We start from the raw sequence: 20,177 nt of genomic DNA, 5'->3' as shown, positions 1-20,177 counted from the left end.
GAGCACCCTACCCAAGGTCAATACCTCCACCCTATCCCCATAACCCAGTAACCCCACCCAACACTAAGGGCAATTTATCATGGCCAATCCACCTAACCTGCACATCTTTGGGCTGTGGGAGGAAACCGGAGCACCCGGAGGAAACCCACGCACACACGGGGAGGATGTGCAGACTCCGCACAGACAGTGACCCAAGCCGGTATCGAACATGGGACCCTGGAGCTGTGAAGCAATTGTGCTATCCACAATGCTACCATGCTGCCCGAATCATAGAATTATCCAGCAAAGAAGCCTTTCAGCCCATTATTCTTGTTCCAGATCTTTGAAAGAGTGATCCAATTTACAATACTTCCCCCCCTCATTCCCTGCAGGAGAAGTAAAGTGAAAACCTTAGCTTCAAGAATCAAAGTTTGCAGCCTGTTCTAGTAGAATCAAAGGCAGAAAGTCTGTATTTTGGTCCAACCCAAACTGGGGTCAGTTTAAAGTCCACATAAAGAGATACGGTTAACAGTCTCCTTGGGATGTTAAAGTGCCTTACTTGCTTTCTTGAGTAAAATATTTCTATAGTCATTGTTGTTTTAAGTTGAACAACTTATTTACAAAGTGTATCTTGAGATTTATGTTTTCTTTGTGTGTTCCTGTGCCTTGGATATATTTTCATTCCTGGAAGTTCTGGAATTCCCATTTTGCCGCTGAAAAAAGTGGTGGGTTGGCTTCCGACCCATCAGTCCTCACCCTGATCCTGTCCCAAATTCCAGTTCTGTCCCATCAGCCTCTCCTAAATTCTGTCAATATGTCCCACAGGTCAGGATGGTGAAAAGCTGGTGACAAGAGGTTCTGACCCAACTTCCTCCCACTCATTAGTTCAGGCCAAAGTTACAGCCATATTTGCTTTCGGTTCACTAGCTACAAAACTTTCCAAAACTTAGAAAAGCCAGGATCAAAACGCCAATGCTCGTATGCAAATGATATTGGTGGGATTTACCAGTCCTGCCAAACGTTAATGGGCTGAATTCTCCACCATCAGGATTCTCCGTTGCGCTTGCAGCCCAGGGGTTTCCCGACAGCGTGGGGCTGCCCCACAATTGGAAACCCCATTGACCAGCCAGCGAAACGGAGAAATATGCCCAATGTATTTCTGACTGGGCCATTACAACCCCCACGGTGAGTCAAGGCCCGGCCACTCTTTACAGGTCAATTCAAGGACCATTTGTTACACATTAATACCAATCAATCATTTTCGTGGGCCTTTTTCTAAACGAGTATGCAAATCAGGGTGGCATGATGATTGCGAGAAGACCTCCTATTTTGGAATGTCACTTAGTTGAAACACCCACATCTGACCATTTTGTGTTGAATGGGTTTCTGGCTCAAGTTCACAAGGCGCCATGTCTTTAAGTTTTGAACGGGCTTCAGATTGCATGTTTGGTCCCTGCAAGTAACTGTAGGTCCAGATGCAGCTCTGTTTCACCCTGGCTCAATGTCAAATCTCACGTGACATCTCACCGACTCAGTTGGTTCCCTTTCCGCTCCAACCTGCAGATATTGATGAGTGCGATGGGAACCACCGCTGCCAGCACGGCTGCCAGAACATGTTGGGTGGATACAGATGCAGCTGCCCTCAAGGCTACATGCAGCACTACCAGTGGAACCAGTGTGTGGGCAAGTATTAGAGCTCTTTCTTGGGACGAAGGAGATAAGGACAACTTTAATGTGACTGAAACTGAAGGAGTCAGGGCAACATAATTTTAACCTGTCAATTGTATAGGTTGGCACAGCAATATATTTAGCAGAGTGCAATTGTCAGTTGTTGGGCAGCCCTATAATGCATTAATATCTTTGGATTTATGACTAAAACAGTGACTCACTGATCTTGGTGAATCAGAGTGAAGTAATGTCAGAGCATGAGTAGGTTAACTCCCTGCCCTTCAGCTTCAGAGTTCCATATAGAGTAGACAGTGTTGAATATTTTACATATTTGATTTAATTCAGAGCCATAGAAGGGTGACACTAGTTTCTAAGCGTACAAAAGCCTTTATTTGCAGAGGTTTTTTTACAGTGCTCAAAGAGTTTACACCATCCATCCAGCTCAAATTCGAGTAATGTATGTGTTGTCTGTTTATTTATCTTTGAATCAACACTCATGCTTAACCAATCCAGCACAGTGAGCATAGATCAGTTACCAGACCCGCATAATCAAATACCGAACAATGGAAAAGTGGACATTGCAGACAAGATAGATGGAAGAAATGAGAGATAAAAATTAAAAATAATGTGTGAAAATTAATTGATCCAAGTTGCAATTTTAAAAAAAATCTAATGATTCCAATTTAGAATCAGAAACCACTTCACCAATCATCCATAGTTGAAGCGAGATTCAAGGTTTAACCCTTTAAACCATTACACAGAAAAATACTTGTCTGGATTCTCCGGTTCCCCCAGATTATTCGGGAAGTTCACTCAGTCAGTTCCAGGTCTGGGCTGAGATACGGGCCTCGATTAGACAGCAATAGGATTGCTGCAATTGGCCTCAATGTCCCTGGGCTAGTGAGTAGGCCAGTTAAGTTAAGATTCCAAGCCCTGTTCATGATCAAATAACCATTGTTTGAAAAGCCACATAGGTGAACATTGCGAGTGCAGCTTGAGCCATGATTGAAAAGAGCAGTATTATAGGTTGGCAGGCTGTCGAGGCCTTGAATGGTCACAATTGAAGTAGCAGCCAGAGGACGGCTGAGGAACCATATCCCAGCAAGTGTCAGTATTTTCAGGGGAGCAAGATGAGAATAGTGTCTCGCTAATCTCTCTTTGACTGTTTTGCAGATGAGAATGAGTGTAGCAATCCAACTGCCTGTGGTGCCGCGTCCTGTTATAACACTCTGGGCAGCTACAAATGTCTCTGTCCATCTGGGTTTGATTTTGACCAGTACTCTGCAGGATGTCAGGATGTGAATGAGTGCTCGGTCTCCGGAAACCCCTGCTCCTACGGCTGCTCCAACACAGATGGTGGCTACCTCTGCGGCTGCCCTGCGGGATACTTCAGAGTGGGCCAAGGGTAAGTAACAGGTCAACGACTGACTTGGGGTGAGAGGAGATGTGGCAACAGGAAGGGGGAGGAAAGTAAAGCTGAGTTGGTGGGATAAAATCGGAAAATGCAGGAAAAACTCAGCAGGTCAGGCAGCATCTGTGGAGAGAGAAACCGACTTATCGTTTCGAGCCCAATATGAATCGTCTTCTGAGGCAGAGAGAGGTAAGGATGAGAGGGGATTTGTGCTGGTGGAGGAGCAGGTGGATAGAAGGTCAGGGATAGAGGAGATTAAATGGCAAAAGTTGTTGTGTTATGCTGCTTTGGATAACACAGGCTGCTACTTGATGCAGTCTTAACTAAAGGATGCTCCGGACTCTGAAATGAGTTCAACGTGTTTATTGAACTATTGACACAGTTCTCAAATGAGTAATACTCTCTGCTAATCTACCTGTAGTAACTCAGTCTAACTGATCCAGCTTGCTCTAAGCCAAGTGCTAGGGTGTGATGCTGCTGATCAACCCTGTCTGACTCTCTAGATGTCTGTCTGTGGAAAGAGGCAGGGTGTGAGTGCCTCATCCCTTTTATGGTGTTGATGTCATGCCCCCTTATGGTGATGCCACCTCTGAGTGTCCTGATTGCCCATTGGTTGTGTCCTATTCTGAGTGTTCATTGGTTGCATGTTTGCATATCATGACAAAAGTCATAGAACACAAGCGAAGGGAGAGTTAGTGAAGATATAAGGAGGAAAGCGTTGGTCCAGGTGTTAACTGCAGAATAAAGGTCAGCACTGTCTGAGAGCAAACTAGCAGAACATGTGAAAAGCAGAGAAAGAGGTCAACGCCATCTGAACGCAAAATCAGGAGAGCAAGGTACAGACTGGCTCTTGGGAAGAAACTAAAAATTCAGAATGGAGGCACATTTCATTGCCTGAAGTTGCTGATCTCGATGTTGAGTCCAGAAGGTGGTAATGTGCTTAATTGGAGAATTAGATGCTTTCCTCCAGCTTGCATTAGGCTGCACTCGAATGTTGCAGCAGGGTGAGAACAGAAAGGTGGACATGAGAGCAAGGTGGTGAATTGAAATGGCACGTGACAGGAAGGTCAGGGTCATGCTTGCAGACTGACATCACCTAGCAGCATTCCGAGGCGACTGCTTCTTCCGCGACACCCTGGTCCACTCCTCTATCATCTTCAACATTTCATCCCCTTCGCAGGGCACATTCCCATGCAATCGCGGCAGGTGCAACACCTGCTCCTTTACCACTTCCCTCCTCACAGTCTAAGGCCCCAAGCACTCCTTCCAGGTGATTTAAATAAATTAATAAATAACCTTTAGTGTCACAAGTTGGCGTACATTAAAAATGCAATGAAATTACTGTGAAAAGCCCCTTGTCCCCACATTCTGGGTACACAGAGGGAGAATTCAGAATTCTCAGCTGGAACGGGAATTGAACTCGTGCTGCTGGCCTTGTTCTGCATCACAAACTAACTGTCTAGCCCACTAAGCTAATCCAGCCCTGGTTTAGCTGGTTTAGTTACTGGTGCTTTTTTTCAATTTAATCTGCTGTATTCACTGCTCACAATCCAGCCTCCTCGACATTGGGTGTTCATTGGGCAGACCAGGTGACAGCTTCGCAGAACATCTTCACTCAGTCTGCAATACATCAGGGAGAAAGGTTAGGGCAGACAAATCGGGGGCGGGATTCATTGATCCTGAGGCTAAGTGCTGACGCTCTCACAATGGCGTTGACAGGCCCTAGGAACAGCAATTCTTAGCCCTACAGGAGGCCAACATGGCATTGAAGCGACCCACGCCACGTCAAATGGGCACCGCGGGTCTGCGCATGCACATTGCGACCAGCGCGGTTGCACGCATGAGCAGAGGTTCCCTTCTCCGCACCGGCCCCGACGCAACATAGCGTTGGGCTACAGGGGCCGGCACGGAGCAAAAGAGGCCCCCAGCCCGAGAGGTCGGCCCGCCGATAGGTAGGCCCCGATCGCGGGCCAAGCCACAGTGGAGGCACCCCCAGGGTTGGACCCCCCCCCCCCCCCCACCCCACCAGGCCGCTGCTGGAAGGATGCACGCCGAGGTCCCGCCGGGTAAAACCACATGTGGACGGCATCGGCAGGACTCGGATTTTATTTGCGGCCGCTTGGCCCATCCCGGGCGGAGAGTCGTCAGGGGGGGCCACGTTGAGCGAACACCGACCGGCGCCGCACTGACTACGCCTAGCCAATGGCACCGATTCTCCGCTCTCCGGACAATCGGCGGATCGACGCGGGGCGGCGACGCGCGATTCACACCTTTTTATTATCAGTAAGAGACTCCACAGGGACAATCTGAAGTTGGCTCTGTCACGGACCAGAGACGGATTTGTGAATTCCTCTATGGGAGTGTTTGATGAGTAGGGCCCATTTAAAAATGTTACTGCGAGTTTTAGTCTTTGCAAGCAACTATATCTTCATGTCATTGTGCAGGAGCCCTACTTTCCTCCCCAACTCCTCCTCACAAAATTCAGATAGTGGTTCTCCGAGTACAAGGATCTATATGGCTGAGTGAATTTTACACGTTCTAGCCAAATGCCACATATGCTGCATTGAAAGTGCTCAGATAGACACAGCACACAGAGTATTGGAGAACATTAAGGAGAAATTATTAGGCACAGGTGATTGGAAGCTGCAAACTGAATGTCTATGTTTTTTTTTATAAATTTAGAGTAGCCAATTCATTTTTTTCCAATTAAGAGGCAATTTAGCGTGGCCAATACACCTAGCCTGCACATCTTTGGGTTGTGGGGGCGAAACCCACGCAAACACAGGGAGAATGTGCAAACTCCACACGGACAGTGACCCAGAGCCGGGATCGAACCTGGGACCTCGGCGCCGTGAGGCTGCAGGCCCAACCCACTGCGCCACCGTGCTGCCCCCTGAATGTCTATGTTTAAAAAGGACAACAAATCTGCACTAAATAATTACAGACAGCTTAGCCAGCTAGCCCACAATGTCTATAATTCTTTCCATAAACCTCTCCATTTCGCTCTCCACTGATGAGATGCTCCTTTAAACCAAGCACTCGGTCACCTTCCTAACATCTACTTTGAATCATTGTCACTAATGTTTTGATTGATTAACATTGTAAAGTGCCGCCATGACTTCACAAGTATATAAAGGTGCTGTATAAATGTTTTTATTGCTGCCCTAAATTTATCACGGGTGAAATAATGGAAACCGGTGCAGAGTTGGGTAGAGCGAGGGAGACTGATTATCTAATATTTATAATCTAGTAAAGTGCCTCGATTAGGTATGAGAAGATTCTGACAGACAGACCTCTGTCTTCTTGAGGGTGTTATGTGTAGAGAAGAAATACCTACAACATCATGTATTTTCGGCTTCAGCAACTCGTACGAATGAATTGACTTTAATGGAAAGCACCAGATCCCTGACTATTTGCAGTTTCTCACTCATCTCCCCACTTCCTTCTCAAAGCTCATTTCATCTCTTCCCTCAATCTGCACCCCATTCTGCCCCCATACCAGCTGACATATAGTCAGCAATTACCTTTTCTTAGACGGCATCCCTTCAAAACCACCATCCTAGCATTGTTCTTTAGAATCCGCATCCATGCTCTATCATGCCCCCTTCCTCTCTCAGGGTCTCGAGCCTGTGATTGCCCCCTGTTCCATGTCCTTCTCCCTTGAAATTACTTGTTTAAATTCTCAAATAACATCCTCCGTGACCATGATCAGAGAGAGAAAAAAACAGAATATGACAGTCACAAGCAGAGAGTATAATTTTAAATTACTGATGTTGGGCAGCATAGTGGTTAGCACTGCTGCCTCAGTGCCAAGGACCCAGGTTCAAATACGGCCTCGGCGAACTGTCTGTTGGACTTTTGTACATTCTCCCCATGTCTGCGTAGATTTCCTCCGGGTGCTCTGGTTTCCTCTCAAAGTCCAAAGATGTGCAGGTTAGGTGGACTGGCCATGCTAATTTGCCCCTGAGTGTGTCCAAAGGTTACTAGAGGTTGCTGGCGATTGGGCAGTGGAGTGCTCTTTCAGAGGGTCGGTGTAGATTCAGTGGGCTGAATAGCCTCCATCTACAATGCAGGGATTCTACGTTATAATGGAAAAGGAGTTAGGGCAACAGAGTGGAGAGGGTGACCAGTCCCACCAAACTGTACTGCGCAGTGCATCTTGAAGAGGAGAGGTTTATATGTCAAGTATAGAATTGTAATTGGTATGATTGGAATTTGTGCTAAGTGTTTTCTTGTGTGTCTGTGCTGCTGTTGATTCCCTGTTCAGGCATTGTATATCAGGAATGGGTTTTGGGAATGGTCAATACCTACCTGTGGAAGAGGAAGAGGCAGATGCAGAGAATGTGCTATCCCCTGAGACGTGCTATGAATGCAAGATCAATGGCTATCCCAAGAGAGGCAGACATCGGAGAAGCACAAATGACACGGAATCTCATGAGGTAATTTCACATAACATGGACGATTGTGAATCGTAGTCATTGTTTATGTCGGTAAGCCCCGCAGTCATTCTTGTGCATAGCAAGATCCCCGAAACCGCAAATGAGATTATCGACTCACTAATCAACGTTTTGGTGATGCCGTTTGAAAAAACATTTTGGCTCAAACTGACATTTCCTTGCTCTTCTTCAAATAGTGCCACGGGATCTTTCATTGTCTAGTTGAGCAGGCAGACAAAGCCCCCGGCTCATTGTTCCATCTCAGGTGACTCCAGTGTGGAATGAACTCCCAACTATCAGATTCCCAAGTCAATCATCTTCCCCCATCAGTTGGGGCAGAATTATACTGGGAATCAGCAACTAAAATTAGGAAAGTAGATGAAGAAAGCTGCTTTCCTTTCCTTGGAAAGGGGATTTCAGAATGTTTTCACTGAAAGTTTCAAGATTTCAAAGGGAGTTTAGAATATTGATCACGATGGTGAAGAGTTCAAGTCCCAGAGAAACACATCTTAAAAATGAGGGACTAGGAAATCAGGCAAACTCATTTATTCAAAGGATATTTGTGTAATGGAAAGTGTCTTTAAGGTAGTATATTAATGTAAACAGTATCAATAGGATGAATAGACAACCAGGTGCCCTTTTGAAGAAATATAATGGGTAAATTAATAGATAGGATTGAGTGGGGCGACACGGTGGCACAGTGGTTAGCACTGCTGCTTCAAAACACCAGGGACCTAGTTTCCCTTGGGTGACTGTCTGTTTGGAGTTTTGCGCTTTCTCCCCATGTCTGCATGGGTTTCCGCTGGGTGCTCCAGTTTCCTCCCACGGTCCAAAGATGTACAGGTTCAGTGGATTGGCCATGCTAAATTGCCCTAAGTAGGGTGCTCTTTCAGACGTGCAGACTTGATGGGCCAAATGGCCTCCTTCTGCACTGTAGGGATTCTATGAGCAATATGGTTAGAAAGTGGGATTGTGAAGCAGAGGGATATGACGAGAAGGTTAGTCTGATCTATCAAAATGCAACACGTTTTTGAACTCCACAGGTTGTCGTTATTAGCAATTTCATGAAAATGTCAAAAAGTCGTCCCGAAAAGCAGATTTGTTGAGCTAATGTTTTTTTCGTAACAGGATCACAAGATTAGTCTGGCTAGTTTGGACATTGACACGCCAATCCCATTGAATGTGAATATCTCAGACATAGGAATCCACAATCATATCATGGAATTCCTTCCAGCCATCGAACCTCTGGAAAACCATGTGCGTTACACCATCTCCAGTGGGAATGAAGCCAGCTTCTTCCGAATTCACCAGAAAAATGGACTCAGTTACCTCCATCTAAGCCGCAAAAAGGCCATACGAGGAAAGTATACACTGGAGATTTCCAGTGTGCCTCTGTACAGGAAGAAAGACCTCCTGAAGCTGGAAGATGAGAATGACGTTGACTACCTCGTGGGTGATATCGGCGAGGCCCTCCGAATGAAGCTTCAAATTCATCTTCTTTAATGTTCTTGCCCTGTCACCCTTGGTGGGGAAAAGGCCCCCGCCATTTTAAATAGCACCACAGCACCAACCTCTCAACACTAAACTTGATGATGGGATAGTGGACTGTGCCAGCTCAACAAAGTCTTTACACAACAGTCCTTTTCATGCAGGCTATGTACTGGGCATTGAACCAAATCTTCTGGAGTGTGTCACAGTTTTCGCACGTAAGGCAGATGATTGGACAGCAATTAAGAAGGACTAATTAATTTTTAAAGGTTGGAAATTTCCTGTGCTTAACCAGTTTTCTTTTGTAGCACAGTGATCTAAATTGGAATGTGTATAATGAAGGCATTGACCATATTGGAGCAAAATAAATTGGGAGTGGGGGGGGGGGGGAATTAGTGAGGACAAGGGTATTAATAGTTTTGAAGGAGTGAATGCTATTAAGTCCAAGGTGGCGAGGAGTTTGCTTTGCATTTTAGAGAGAGTAATAAATTGCATTTAAGGATCATATTAATAAATAATGTCATTGGTAAATTAATTGAAAAATAGAATCATGGAAATTAAAGAATCTGAATTGTCTTAGTCACTCAAATGGTCTCTTTCAGGGCCTGTACTGTTCTACCCTGAGGGACACCTTGCCGATAAGTGTTCTTGTTTGAGTACTGTTGTATTGTGGAGAATTCCAGTTTGTATAAGTGACTATTTCCCTGAATCGTTCACTTTTGACTTTGGAACCACTTGTTTAACCAGAACCTCTATCCAAAATGAATCAATTGTAAAAGTGTTAACCTTAAGGAGAGAGAGCCATTTTGTCATCAGGATGGTTGACCAATTAACTTAATGTGCAATCTGACCTGTGAGGTAACAGGCAGGAAGTGATTATTCCCGGCTCAAATCCCTATAACTCCGTTTACAACAGCATGTAGGTGTTACAAGACAATGAAAGGCAATATTTTCTTTAAAGCATGTTCTACCTCTTTAATAAGATAAATAGGCAATAGCAAACCCATTGCTCCAGCTAGTGATTACTTTGCATCAGCGAATTGGGATTATTAATTATAGATCGCTGCACTGGCAGGGGCTAAGGGCAACTGCCTGTGTGTTACTGCAGGAGCTTATCCAACTATCTATGGAAGCACTTGTTGAGCAAGCATGATACTGTATCCCACCATTCCTTTATCGGTATTTAACACTATCCACTTCTTGATTGAAACAATAGAGAACCTCCCATCTGATAAACACCATCGGCAATAAAAGGAATCTTCAGAAATTGCCACAACTAACTGTTTCAGGAATCCTATCCATGTTATGCACGTGCTGGCTTGCTATTTGGTCTCGGTAACTCGATGAATATTCTCTGTGGATCTCAGAGAGCTGAGGTACTCTCTGGAATATGCCAATTGGATTAAACCCCACGTATATTGTGGGAGTTTGGCTCGGGTATGCCTAGCTGGAACCGGCTGTACTCCCAGCTTCAGTGAGATGTGGTCTTTCCCATAAACCCTGGGGTACGGGCATAATCCTAATTGTATGCTTTATCTTCCAGTTTAGGATGCAACCATCTCACCCAAGACCTCAGAGAGCCTACCTGAGGAATGTTTGTGAAAGCAAAATGATTTTCACAAATGTTTAAAGAGATATGTTTTAAATTTAAGTCCGTGGAATTGCTTTATTGGAAGCTCAGAAGGCTTCCACTCGACAGGCTCACAGTGAGCATTGCTCCCCAACCCCCTAAGAAACAGTGGTATGATTGGCTCCTCACCCTGGTTCCCAGTAGTGACTGGATTGGCACTTTATCCTACTGCTAACAGTGATGGGATTAGCGCCTTACCGTGATGCCCAACAGTGACAGGATTGGCCTCTGCACTGGGGTACCCTGGCAGTAGCAGGGTTGGCCTCTACACTGGGGTACCCTGGCAGTGACAGGATTGGCCTCTGCACTGGTGTACCCTGGCAGTAGCAGGGTTGGCCTCTGCACTGGTGTACCCTGGCAGTGACAGGATTGGCCTCTGCACTGGGGTACCCTGGCAGTGACAGGATTGGCCTCTGCACTGGTGTACCCTGGCAGTGACAGGATTGGCTCCCTCTGAGTGCCCCAAAAGATTATCCCCTATTCTATTGCTCAGTGAGAAGCACATGGAATATTATCTATGAAATTAGGTGCATCCTGACACTCATGGGAGATAAAATTGATTCTCAGTGCTTCTGTTCTTACATAGAACAGTGTGAGATATGGGCATTGGATTATGTCCTGTTGATGAGAGAATAGCCCAGTTAGTTTTGTAAGTCATGTACAACTCATACGGAAAAATTATTCTTCATCAGCCCCACTTCCTCCCTTATAACACTGCACTAAACATTCAGGTTCTTCTGAAGAGGGGGGGGGCTACAGGATGACTCTTTTTTTTTTTTCTCTCACCATATTTGAGAATGTCTCGTTAACGATGAAGGAAGGAGACCCAAGCAGTGATCTGGAGCCAGCGAGCACTGGGCACAATTCTAAGGGTGTGAAATCCACCCAATGCCCCACAATATACCTAGACAGATTCAGGATTAGAAAACCATCTGCCTTAATTTCCCTCCCCTTGTCTTTACTCCAAATAACAGCAATTAAACCAAAAATATTCAGGCTTTCTAAAAAATGGAAAGGGCGTGTGCAAGCCTCAATGGATTGTACTCTTGCAGTTGTGTGTCACATTCACTGTTTCTGAAGAGTTTTTTTTTTAACAAGTGAACCTCTTAGTCGATTTTATTTTTAATGAGCTGAATCGAGGCAGTATTCTGACTGGGCGTAAATCCCTCAACAGTGTATCGTTCAGGTAGCTCATTATGCAGCTATTCCATGTTAAAATGTGCCTGCTTTCACAAGAGTTTCACAGAAGGAGCCAATCTGGCCTGTTCTGCAAGTACAGGTTCTCTTCTTTACTGGCTACTACAAGGGCTAGCCTTTTTTTCCCAATTTGCATTCAAAAGATTGTGGAGAAAGATTTCCTCTGGTCACGTGCGTGAGGCAGAATTGAAACAAAAGCTCGAGAGATTTAATATTGCAAGTTGAAGATATCCTCACTATTGGTGCGTTATGACACACAGCGACCAGAAGAATTATTCCTCCTCCAACCCAGCGTCCCTCATTATGCTTTCTCCATCTGCACGTTAAATGATTAAGTTTGTCTTATCCTCTTTAAATGATTCCACACGGAAATTACACAGTGCAGGCAAGTTACTGTTTCATAAAGGTGCTAATGTTAAAAGATTTACATGTTCAACCTCCGACTACCTGAAGTCTTTTTTGTTCAGTTGTGCAATTGACCAAATACAATGGTGCTAGTATTGAAATTCAGGGTTCCTGCACTGTCCATCCCATTTTATATTTATGTATAACCGACATTTTGTACTGTTTGTTTTTTTTTTGTGAGCTTTTACCTTGTAGCTTTTTTTTTTTGTAAACTGCCACTTCATGTAAAATAGAGGACGTGTTTATACTGTAATCATCTAGTGACAAACTTGAAAAACAATTTTTTATTGTAAACTTGTAATACTGTATACAGATTTTTCTACTGCAAAGAAAAGAGGGTTATGAATATAATAATTCTGCCTGAACACTGGACCCTCGCCAGCTGTTGATTGACCATCCTGAATTTTTAAGATGAATTTTGTATTAACGATGTGAAGCCCGGACTGCCAATCAATGAAGTACTGTTATGCTACAAGCCCAAATCAGCTTTTCCTCTGTGTTCTGGTGTCTTCATTTGGTGCATGGGGTTGGGAGGGTGGAATTCAACACATAACAATATCTAGCTGGGATGGGGGGGGGGAATTAGACTTGTACCGAGGAACATTCTCAGCAATAAAATGAATTATTTTGGGTTAGATTCTCTGGAAATCTGTGATTTCCCATGGAGCTGCGACAGGTGAAGGTTTTACACGAGATAACAAGATGGTGGCGTCACCCAAAGTGCCTGGAGCTGATTCTCGTTACCAGGCTCCTATGGGATTAGTTTCTCTCCATCTTGCCATCGCATCGAACTTTTCCCCAAGTATGCACACGAGCAGCCGACTGTGATCAGTCCCAGTCACTACAATTTAGCTCCTATGCTTAATCTAGCAACTTGACATCAGGGAAGATAGCTAAAATTCACCCAGCACTTACAAGAAAATACTTGTTTTCCTCTTCTCTGCGGGTTTTCTCTCCTCCTTACCAGAGGTTGTTGCCTTTTATTCCATAAGGACCAGGTGTTCCCTGGTCAGTCACCTAAATGGCTATTTGCCTTGCGAACTTTGACAGTGATTGCGGCATCGCACTCAATCCTGATTATGTCTCCATCTAGTGGCCGTGCACCTCCCAGCAATGGGTTACTGGATGAAGACAGTGGGCTGGATTCCCCGTTTTTGGGGCAAGTCCCCATGCTGTCATGAACACTGTGGTCTTTTACGCCAGGAAAACTGGCATCAAAAGGCCACCGATTCCCCGTTTTGCTGGGGGCTAGCAGGCAGCTGTCATGGAGCTCGCAGCTCTAGCTGCCGATACAGCCCCCGCTCTTCCAGGTCAGAGGCCACGCATGCGCACGGTGGCGGCCTCCAGTGGCTGCGCCATGCTCCATGGCGGACTCAGCCCACAGACCTAGACCGGCAAAATAGTGCGCCACATCAACCGCTCGCGCGGACCGCCCACACACCTTGCCCCCAGCCCCGAATGAAACCCACCCTGCCCGCCGATTGGCGCTCCTCCGACTGTGGTGGCCCTGGACTAAGTCCGCCATCACATGCGGATCACGGACGGTGGGACCACGCAAGTCCCACGCTGTCGAGAATTTGGCCGGTCGGGGACGGACCACCGTGGAGAGGGCCGCAGGCAATGGCCTGAGTCGGTGGATACTCGAGTATGCCGATTTTCGGGGGGCGGAGAATTGAAGAACCGGCGCCGCACCCGATTTCATGCGCCAAAATGGATTCTCCGCCTCGTCGCCTAACGCGATTTCGGCGTGGGGGGAGGGGGGGGCAGAGAATCCAGTCCAGTATGTCTTGACTAGTCCAGAGTGGGGGTTGAGGTTATTGTTGATGCCTTTACTCTGGCTGAGATGAGTTACCTCAATGTTTGAGAGGCGTGAGGTGCTTATGGATCTAATGATTTTGTGCAGCATGCTTCATTATTAACCAGCTTACCTTCCTGTGGGCCCATGAGGCTCTGTCGAGAGCATCAGCAAGCAGTGATTGTTTAAGATCCTTTGCCCAGCTGGGTTTGTTACTTGTTGTAACAGCCAGGGTGGTTCAGCAACACACAGCGCTTCATACACGGGTGGGACAGGGGTCAACCTCATAGCTTCTGAATTCCCAATGCTAAAATCAAGAGATGATGGGAATCGAGTAGTGTGATGAGGGCAGCTAAGGGGAAGCGGGAAGACATGACCTACAATCAGGGAGAGAACATGCACTCAATCCCCTTGTGGTGCTGATACAAAAACTCACTGAAACATGAAGAAATGTGTGAATGCTCCCACCTCCAACCTTCCTCCTGACTCCTCTCCCCCTCCTCCTGACTCCCACCTCCTCCTGACTCCCCCCAGACTTCCCTCCCCCCGACTCCCCCACCTCCTCCTGACTCTCACCTCCTCCCAACTCCCCCAACTTCCTCAAAATTGTGACCGCACAACATGCTTGTTGGTTTGAGGTCTGGGGACCTAAATGAGAAAATCTGGCAGTTCAATTTCAGACACAAATTTAAAGCCAGTTGCAATATCTGTGGTTATTTGAGGCAAAATGTAAACTATGAAAGCAGCAAAATATCAAAAAAACCAACAGGGATCTACGTAAAAGCACGTCAAAAACAATCCAAACTGAGCACCAAATGTGTCAACAATGATTTATTGCAACATTTAGAGCAAAATTTCTCTTACTGAGATCTTGGATAAGAAGGGGAGGAGAGACTTGTGTTAGTAATCGCAGCTACTGCACACAGGGAAGTAAATCTCAGCCAGCAATAACTCCAAAGATTAAGCACCATTATTTAAAGCTGAACAGCCTGTAAGTGTGAATTCTGGACAGAACCTGAGACTTGAAGAGAACATTTCCGACGCAGTTATGACGCGGACACAGATCTAGTTAATTGTCCACGTTTCACAGGTTGTGAGCATCTTCACAAGCAATGGATTCAATGTTAGTCTTCCTGCTGCTCGAACCCATTCTGACACGAACAGAATGTGCAAAAGTATCACCTAATTAAAACAAAAGCACACACGGTTAGAGTAAGGACTGACAAGAATCCATTTCAGGAGGTTGGACAGGACGTTTCTTGGAACAACATGACATCGTAAGTCATATGAGGGGTGGTAGAAAAACATTTAAAGGTGAACAAAAAATAATTCAAACTTTTATGTGGAACTAAGCTGCCCACTGCCTCAGTCAGAAACAACTCCCCTCTTGAGGGACATATGGACACAGGCAGGAAGATGGGCAGGCAGCCAGTGCACCACCCCCATTAGTTCCGCCCTGCCTGGGCGTGTTGATGGTCACCGTGGCCAGGCCCAGAAGGCAAAGGATTCCACCGACTTGCCCATTCCCCAACATGCAGAGTAGCTAAAGATCAGGCACTGTGAGCCATCAGCAGCAGCAGAATTGTGATCAACCACAATCTGTAACTTCATTCACAGAATCCCTGCAGTGTAGAAGGAAAGACCATTCAGCCCATCAAGTCCGCACTGGCCCTCTGAAAGAGCACCCCACCCAGGCCCACTCCCCCTCTCCATTCCCATAACCCCACCTCAACATTTGAACACTGGGGCAATTTCGCATAGCCAAACTACCTAACCTGCACATCTTGGAATTGTGGGAGGAAACTGAAGCACCCAGAGGAAACCCAGACAGGGGGAGGATGTGTAAACTCCACACAGTCACCCAAGGTCAGAATCGAACCTCACAAACCTACATCTGGGTGACACAGTGATTAGCACTGATGCCTCACAGCGCCAGGGACCCGGCTTTGATTCCGACCTCGGGTGACTATCTGGGAGAAGTTTGCACATTCTCCCCGCATTTGTGTGGGTTTCCTCTGGGTGCTCAGGTTTCCTCCCACGGTCCAAAGATGTACAGGTTAGGTGATTGGCCATCCTAAATTGCCCCTTCGGGGGGATTTCAGGAATAGGGTGGGGAATTGGGTCTCAGTAGGGTAGTCTTTCGCAAGGTCGGTGCAGACTCAGTGGGCTAAATGGTCTCCTTCTGCATTGTAGGGATTCCATGATTCTAAGATATTCCACACTCTGCATTGGAGAGTTTGTAGGTAATAGTAAAGTGCAGGAGGAGCAGCACCAGGCAAATCTGTGGAAGCTGTAACATAGGACTATTTGCGTGCCAAACAGTGGAAGCAAAAGTGATAGAGCTAACTGATCCCACAATCAATGGGTCAGATCTAAGCTCTGCAGTCCCATCACATCAAGTCATGAATGGTGTTAGGACAATTAAACAACTAACTGGAGGAGGCAGTTCTACAACTATCCCATCCTCAGTGCCAGGGGAGCCCAGTCATCAGTGCGAAAGAAAAAGCTGAAGTATTCGCAACCATCTTCTGCAGGAAATGCTGAGTGGATCATCCATCTTCGCCTCCTCTTGGAAGTCCCCAGCATCCCAGGTACCAATCTTCAGCCAATTCGATTCACTCCATTTGATATCAAAAAACAGCTGAAGGCATTCAAAGGCTATGGGCACTGACAACATTCTGGCATTACTGAAGACTTGTGCTCCAGAACTTGCCGTGCCCTAGCCAAGCTGTTCCAGTACAGCTGCAACTCTGGCACCTAGCCGGCAATGTGAAAAGTTCCCCCAGTGTGTCCTGTCCATAAAAAGCAGGACAAATCCAACCCGGACAATTACTACCTTATCTGTCCATTCTCAGTCATCAGTAAAGTGATGAAAAGGATCATCGACAGTGCTATCAAACAGCACTTACACAGCAATAACTTGCTCACTGATGCTCAGTTTAGATTCTGCCAACACTCAGCTCCTAATCTCATTACAACCTTGGTTCAAGCATGGACGCAAGAGTTGAACTCATGAGGTGAGATAAGAGTGACTGTCCTTGACATCAAGGCAGCAGTTGACCATGTGGCATCAAGGATCCCAAGTAAAACTTGAGTCAATGAGAATCACGGGGAAAACTTAGCGCTGGTTGGAGTCAGACCGGGCACAAAAGGAGATGGTTGTGGTTGATAGAGGTCAATCACCTCAGTCTCATGAGGGGTTCCTCAGGGTAGTGACCTAGGCCCAACTATCTTCAGCTGCTTAGCAACCATCTTACATATGCACAACCCCACAATTGCTCAGCTGTCCAGTCATTATGTGAATTACAGATGAAGAGACCCCAGTTCAATTTATGTTGATCTTAGTCAGCTTCTGTTGAGGATTGGAATGTAAAACTCCGATAGGATTTCCACTCCTGATTGCTGTCCAGTACTCCTCCTGGGAATTATATGCTTTTTCGAAATCAATAAAATGAAACAAACCAATGACAGCCCCTTGAACAGGCACAAGAATTTTTTTTTTTAAAACACCTTTCAAAGGAAATTTATTGAATCAAATCAAATAAATGTTCTTGGGGCTGATGATGCACTCAAGCCTCTGTGGGGCCCACCAATTATGGAAGGCCTCAAATGTACTGGTGAACACCACATGCTCCCTTTGCACTGATACCTGAGCATGAACATAACCACAGAAGAGGGGCAGACAGATGGGTCTAACGTCCCCCTCTATAGCCGGCTGCCTGGACTTGTTAATGGCCACCATGGCCAAGCCATGACTGACGAGGAGTTCCTCCGATCTGTTCGCCCTCTTGGAAATGATATGTCTGCAGCATTAGGTGAGAACGTGATTGAGTTTGGGGGTCATGATATAGCCAATGGTGGAACACTACACTGACTTTGAAGTTCACCCATGAAGAATGCAAATGTGTGCAAAGCATCAGAGATCCCTGGGCTGTGTGGGTTCTCCTCTCTCTTCCCCCGGAGTGTGCGCACTCTCCTCTCTTCCCTTGTGTGGGCTTTCCTCTCCATCCCCCCCCCCCACCCCCCCCCCCACCCCCCCGAGTGTATGTGTGGATATCCCTCTCTAATCTCACATGTGAGAGTTATTCTCTTCAATATTAATTAAATATCATGAGTCAGCTCCCAAGCATCAATTATTCAGGCACCGTCTTTCTGTCTAAATGTTTTTCAGTCAAATTACTCTAAAAATCCCAGTTCATTATTGCTCTCACCAATCCCCTCATCACACATAGAGCAACCAAACTGTCAACCCATTCTGATGATCCCCATGCAAGTTCAACCCAGAGCCCCAACACGATCTGTTAAGGGGAGGTCATGTCTGACCAACATGATTGAATTTTTCAAAGAGGTGACCAAGTGGGTAGATGAGGGAAATACATTTGATGGAGTCTATTTGGACTTCAGCAAGGTTTTTGATAAGATTCCACATGGGAGACTAAAGCGAAGTTAAGAGCCCATGGGAGCCAAGGAAATTGGGCAAATTGGATCCAGAATTGGCTGACGAGCAGGAAGCAGAGGATGATGGTCAAGGAGTGTTTTTCTGACTGGAGGGCTGTGTCCAGTGGGGTCCCGCAGGGATCAGTGTTTGTGGCTGTTTGCGGTTTATACAATGATTTGGACATGAATGTAGGAGGATTAATCAGTAAGTTCACGGGTCATACGAAAATTGGTTGGGTGGTAAATAGTGAGGAGGAAAGCCTTAGATTACAGAAGGATGTAGACGGGCTGGTCAGATGGACTGATCGGTGGCAAATGAAATTCAATCCGGATAATCGGGCAGCATGATAGCACAGTGGTTATCACAGTTGCCTCACAGCTCCAGAATCCCAGGTTCGATTCCCGGCTTGGGTCACTGTCTGTGCAGAGTCTGCATGTTCTCCCCCTGTCTGCGTGGGTTTCCTCCGGGTGCTCCGATTTCCTCCACAGTCCAAAGATGTGCAGGTTAGGTGGATTGACCATGCTAAATTGCCCTCAGAGTCCAAAAAGGTTCGATGGGGTTACAGAGATAGGGTGTGGGCTCTTTCCAAGGGCCGGTGCAGACTCGATGGGCCGAATGGTCTCCTTCTGCACTGTAAATCCTATGATCTATACGTGGGAGGTGATGCACTTGGTCTGGACAAACAAGGCAAGGGAATACATGATAAACGGCAGGGCCCTTGGAAGCACCAATTATCAGAGGGACCTTGGTCTGCTTGTACTTTTGTCCCTTATGGTAGTAGAGCAGGTGGATGCAGTGGTTAAGAAGGCATATGGTATACTAGCCTTTATTAGCCAAGGCACGGAGTTTAAGAGCAAGGAGGTTGTGCTGGAACTGTATAAAATGTAGATTAGGCCACATTTAGAATATTGTGTGCAGTTCTGGAATCCACATTATAGGAGGGATGTGATAGCACTGGAAACGATCCATAGCGGATTTACCAGAATGTTGCCTGGGCTGGAGAGTTTTAGCTATGAAGAGAGATTCGATAGACTAGGATTGTTTTCCTTGGAGCAGGGGAGATTAAGAGGGGACATGATTGAGATGCATAAAATAATTAGGGGTATAGGTAGAGTAGACAGGAAGAAACATTTCCCTTTGGTGGAGGGATCAATGACCAGGGGGCATAAATTTAGGGTAAGAGGCAGAGAGGAAAATCTTTATTCGCCGAGAGGGTGGTGGGAGTCTGGAACTCACTGCCTGAAAGGTTGGTGGAGGCAGAGACCCGTATAACATTGAAGACGTATTTAGATGCGCATTTGTGATGTCAAGACATACAAGGCTATGTGTGTCACCTATTCAGATTTGCCAACAATCTAGTCAATTCACATGAAGAGCATCACACCCCAGATATTAAGGAGGCATTGAACCTGTGAGATGAGATTCTCAACAGAACAAGATTCCAATCACATGTTACAGAATGATTATTCTGAGTGTGCATTTACTATAAAACTAAATGAATTGAGAGCCTTAAACTGCAGCCCAGTAAAAGAGCCTTATCCTTCACATTTCCTACTTCACCGATTAAACAGTGATGATCAAAGACTCCAGTGGAAAGATCTTCCCTCTCCTGTACTGACTGAGATCAGAAGGGGTGTCTGCAATCTCCAGCAGGAGATCTAAGGGTGAATTAATACTCTGAAATTCTACTTGATTTCCTTTGGGGATGAGGGAGTATTTATACAGAAGGT

At 46.0% G+C, this 20,177-nt stretch overlaps 1 protein-coding gene across 1 annotated transcript in view; it reads left to right on the top strand.

Moving 5' to 3' along the window:
- fbn2b (fibrillin 2b) overlaps positions 1-12,705 on the top strand; it is a 310,225-nt gene extending 297,520 nt beyond the window's left edge. The window contains exons 62-65 of the mRNA XM_038776744.1: positions 1,543-1,662; positions 2,821-3,052; positions 7,326-7,497; positions 8,623-12,705. Coding sequence (XP_038632672.1) covers positions 1,543-1,662; positions 2,821-3,052; positions 7,326-7,497; positions 8,623-8,997 — 899 coding nt within the window. The 3' untranslated portion in view covers positions 8,998-12,705. The remainder of the gene's footprint in view (positions 1-1,542; positions 1,663-2,820; positions 3,053-7,325; positions 7,498-8,622) is intronic.
- Positions 12,706-20,177: the final 7,472 nt, after the last annotated feature.

The sequence above is a fragment of the Scyliorhinus canicula genome, chromosome 18 (assembly GCF_902713615.1).
Source record: "Scyliorhinus canicula chromosome 18, sScyCan1.1, whole genome shotgun sequence".
NCBI lineage: Eukaryota > Metazoa > Chordata > Chondrichthyes > Carcharhiniformes > Scyliorhinidae > Scyliorhinus > Scyliorhinus canicula.
The sequence above is the reverse complement of the archived record's forward strand: the minus strand, read 5'-3'. Positions and strand labels throughout refer to the sequence as shown.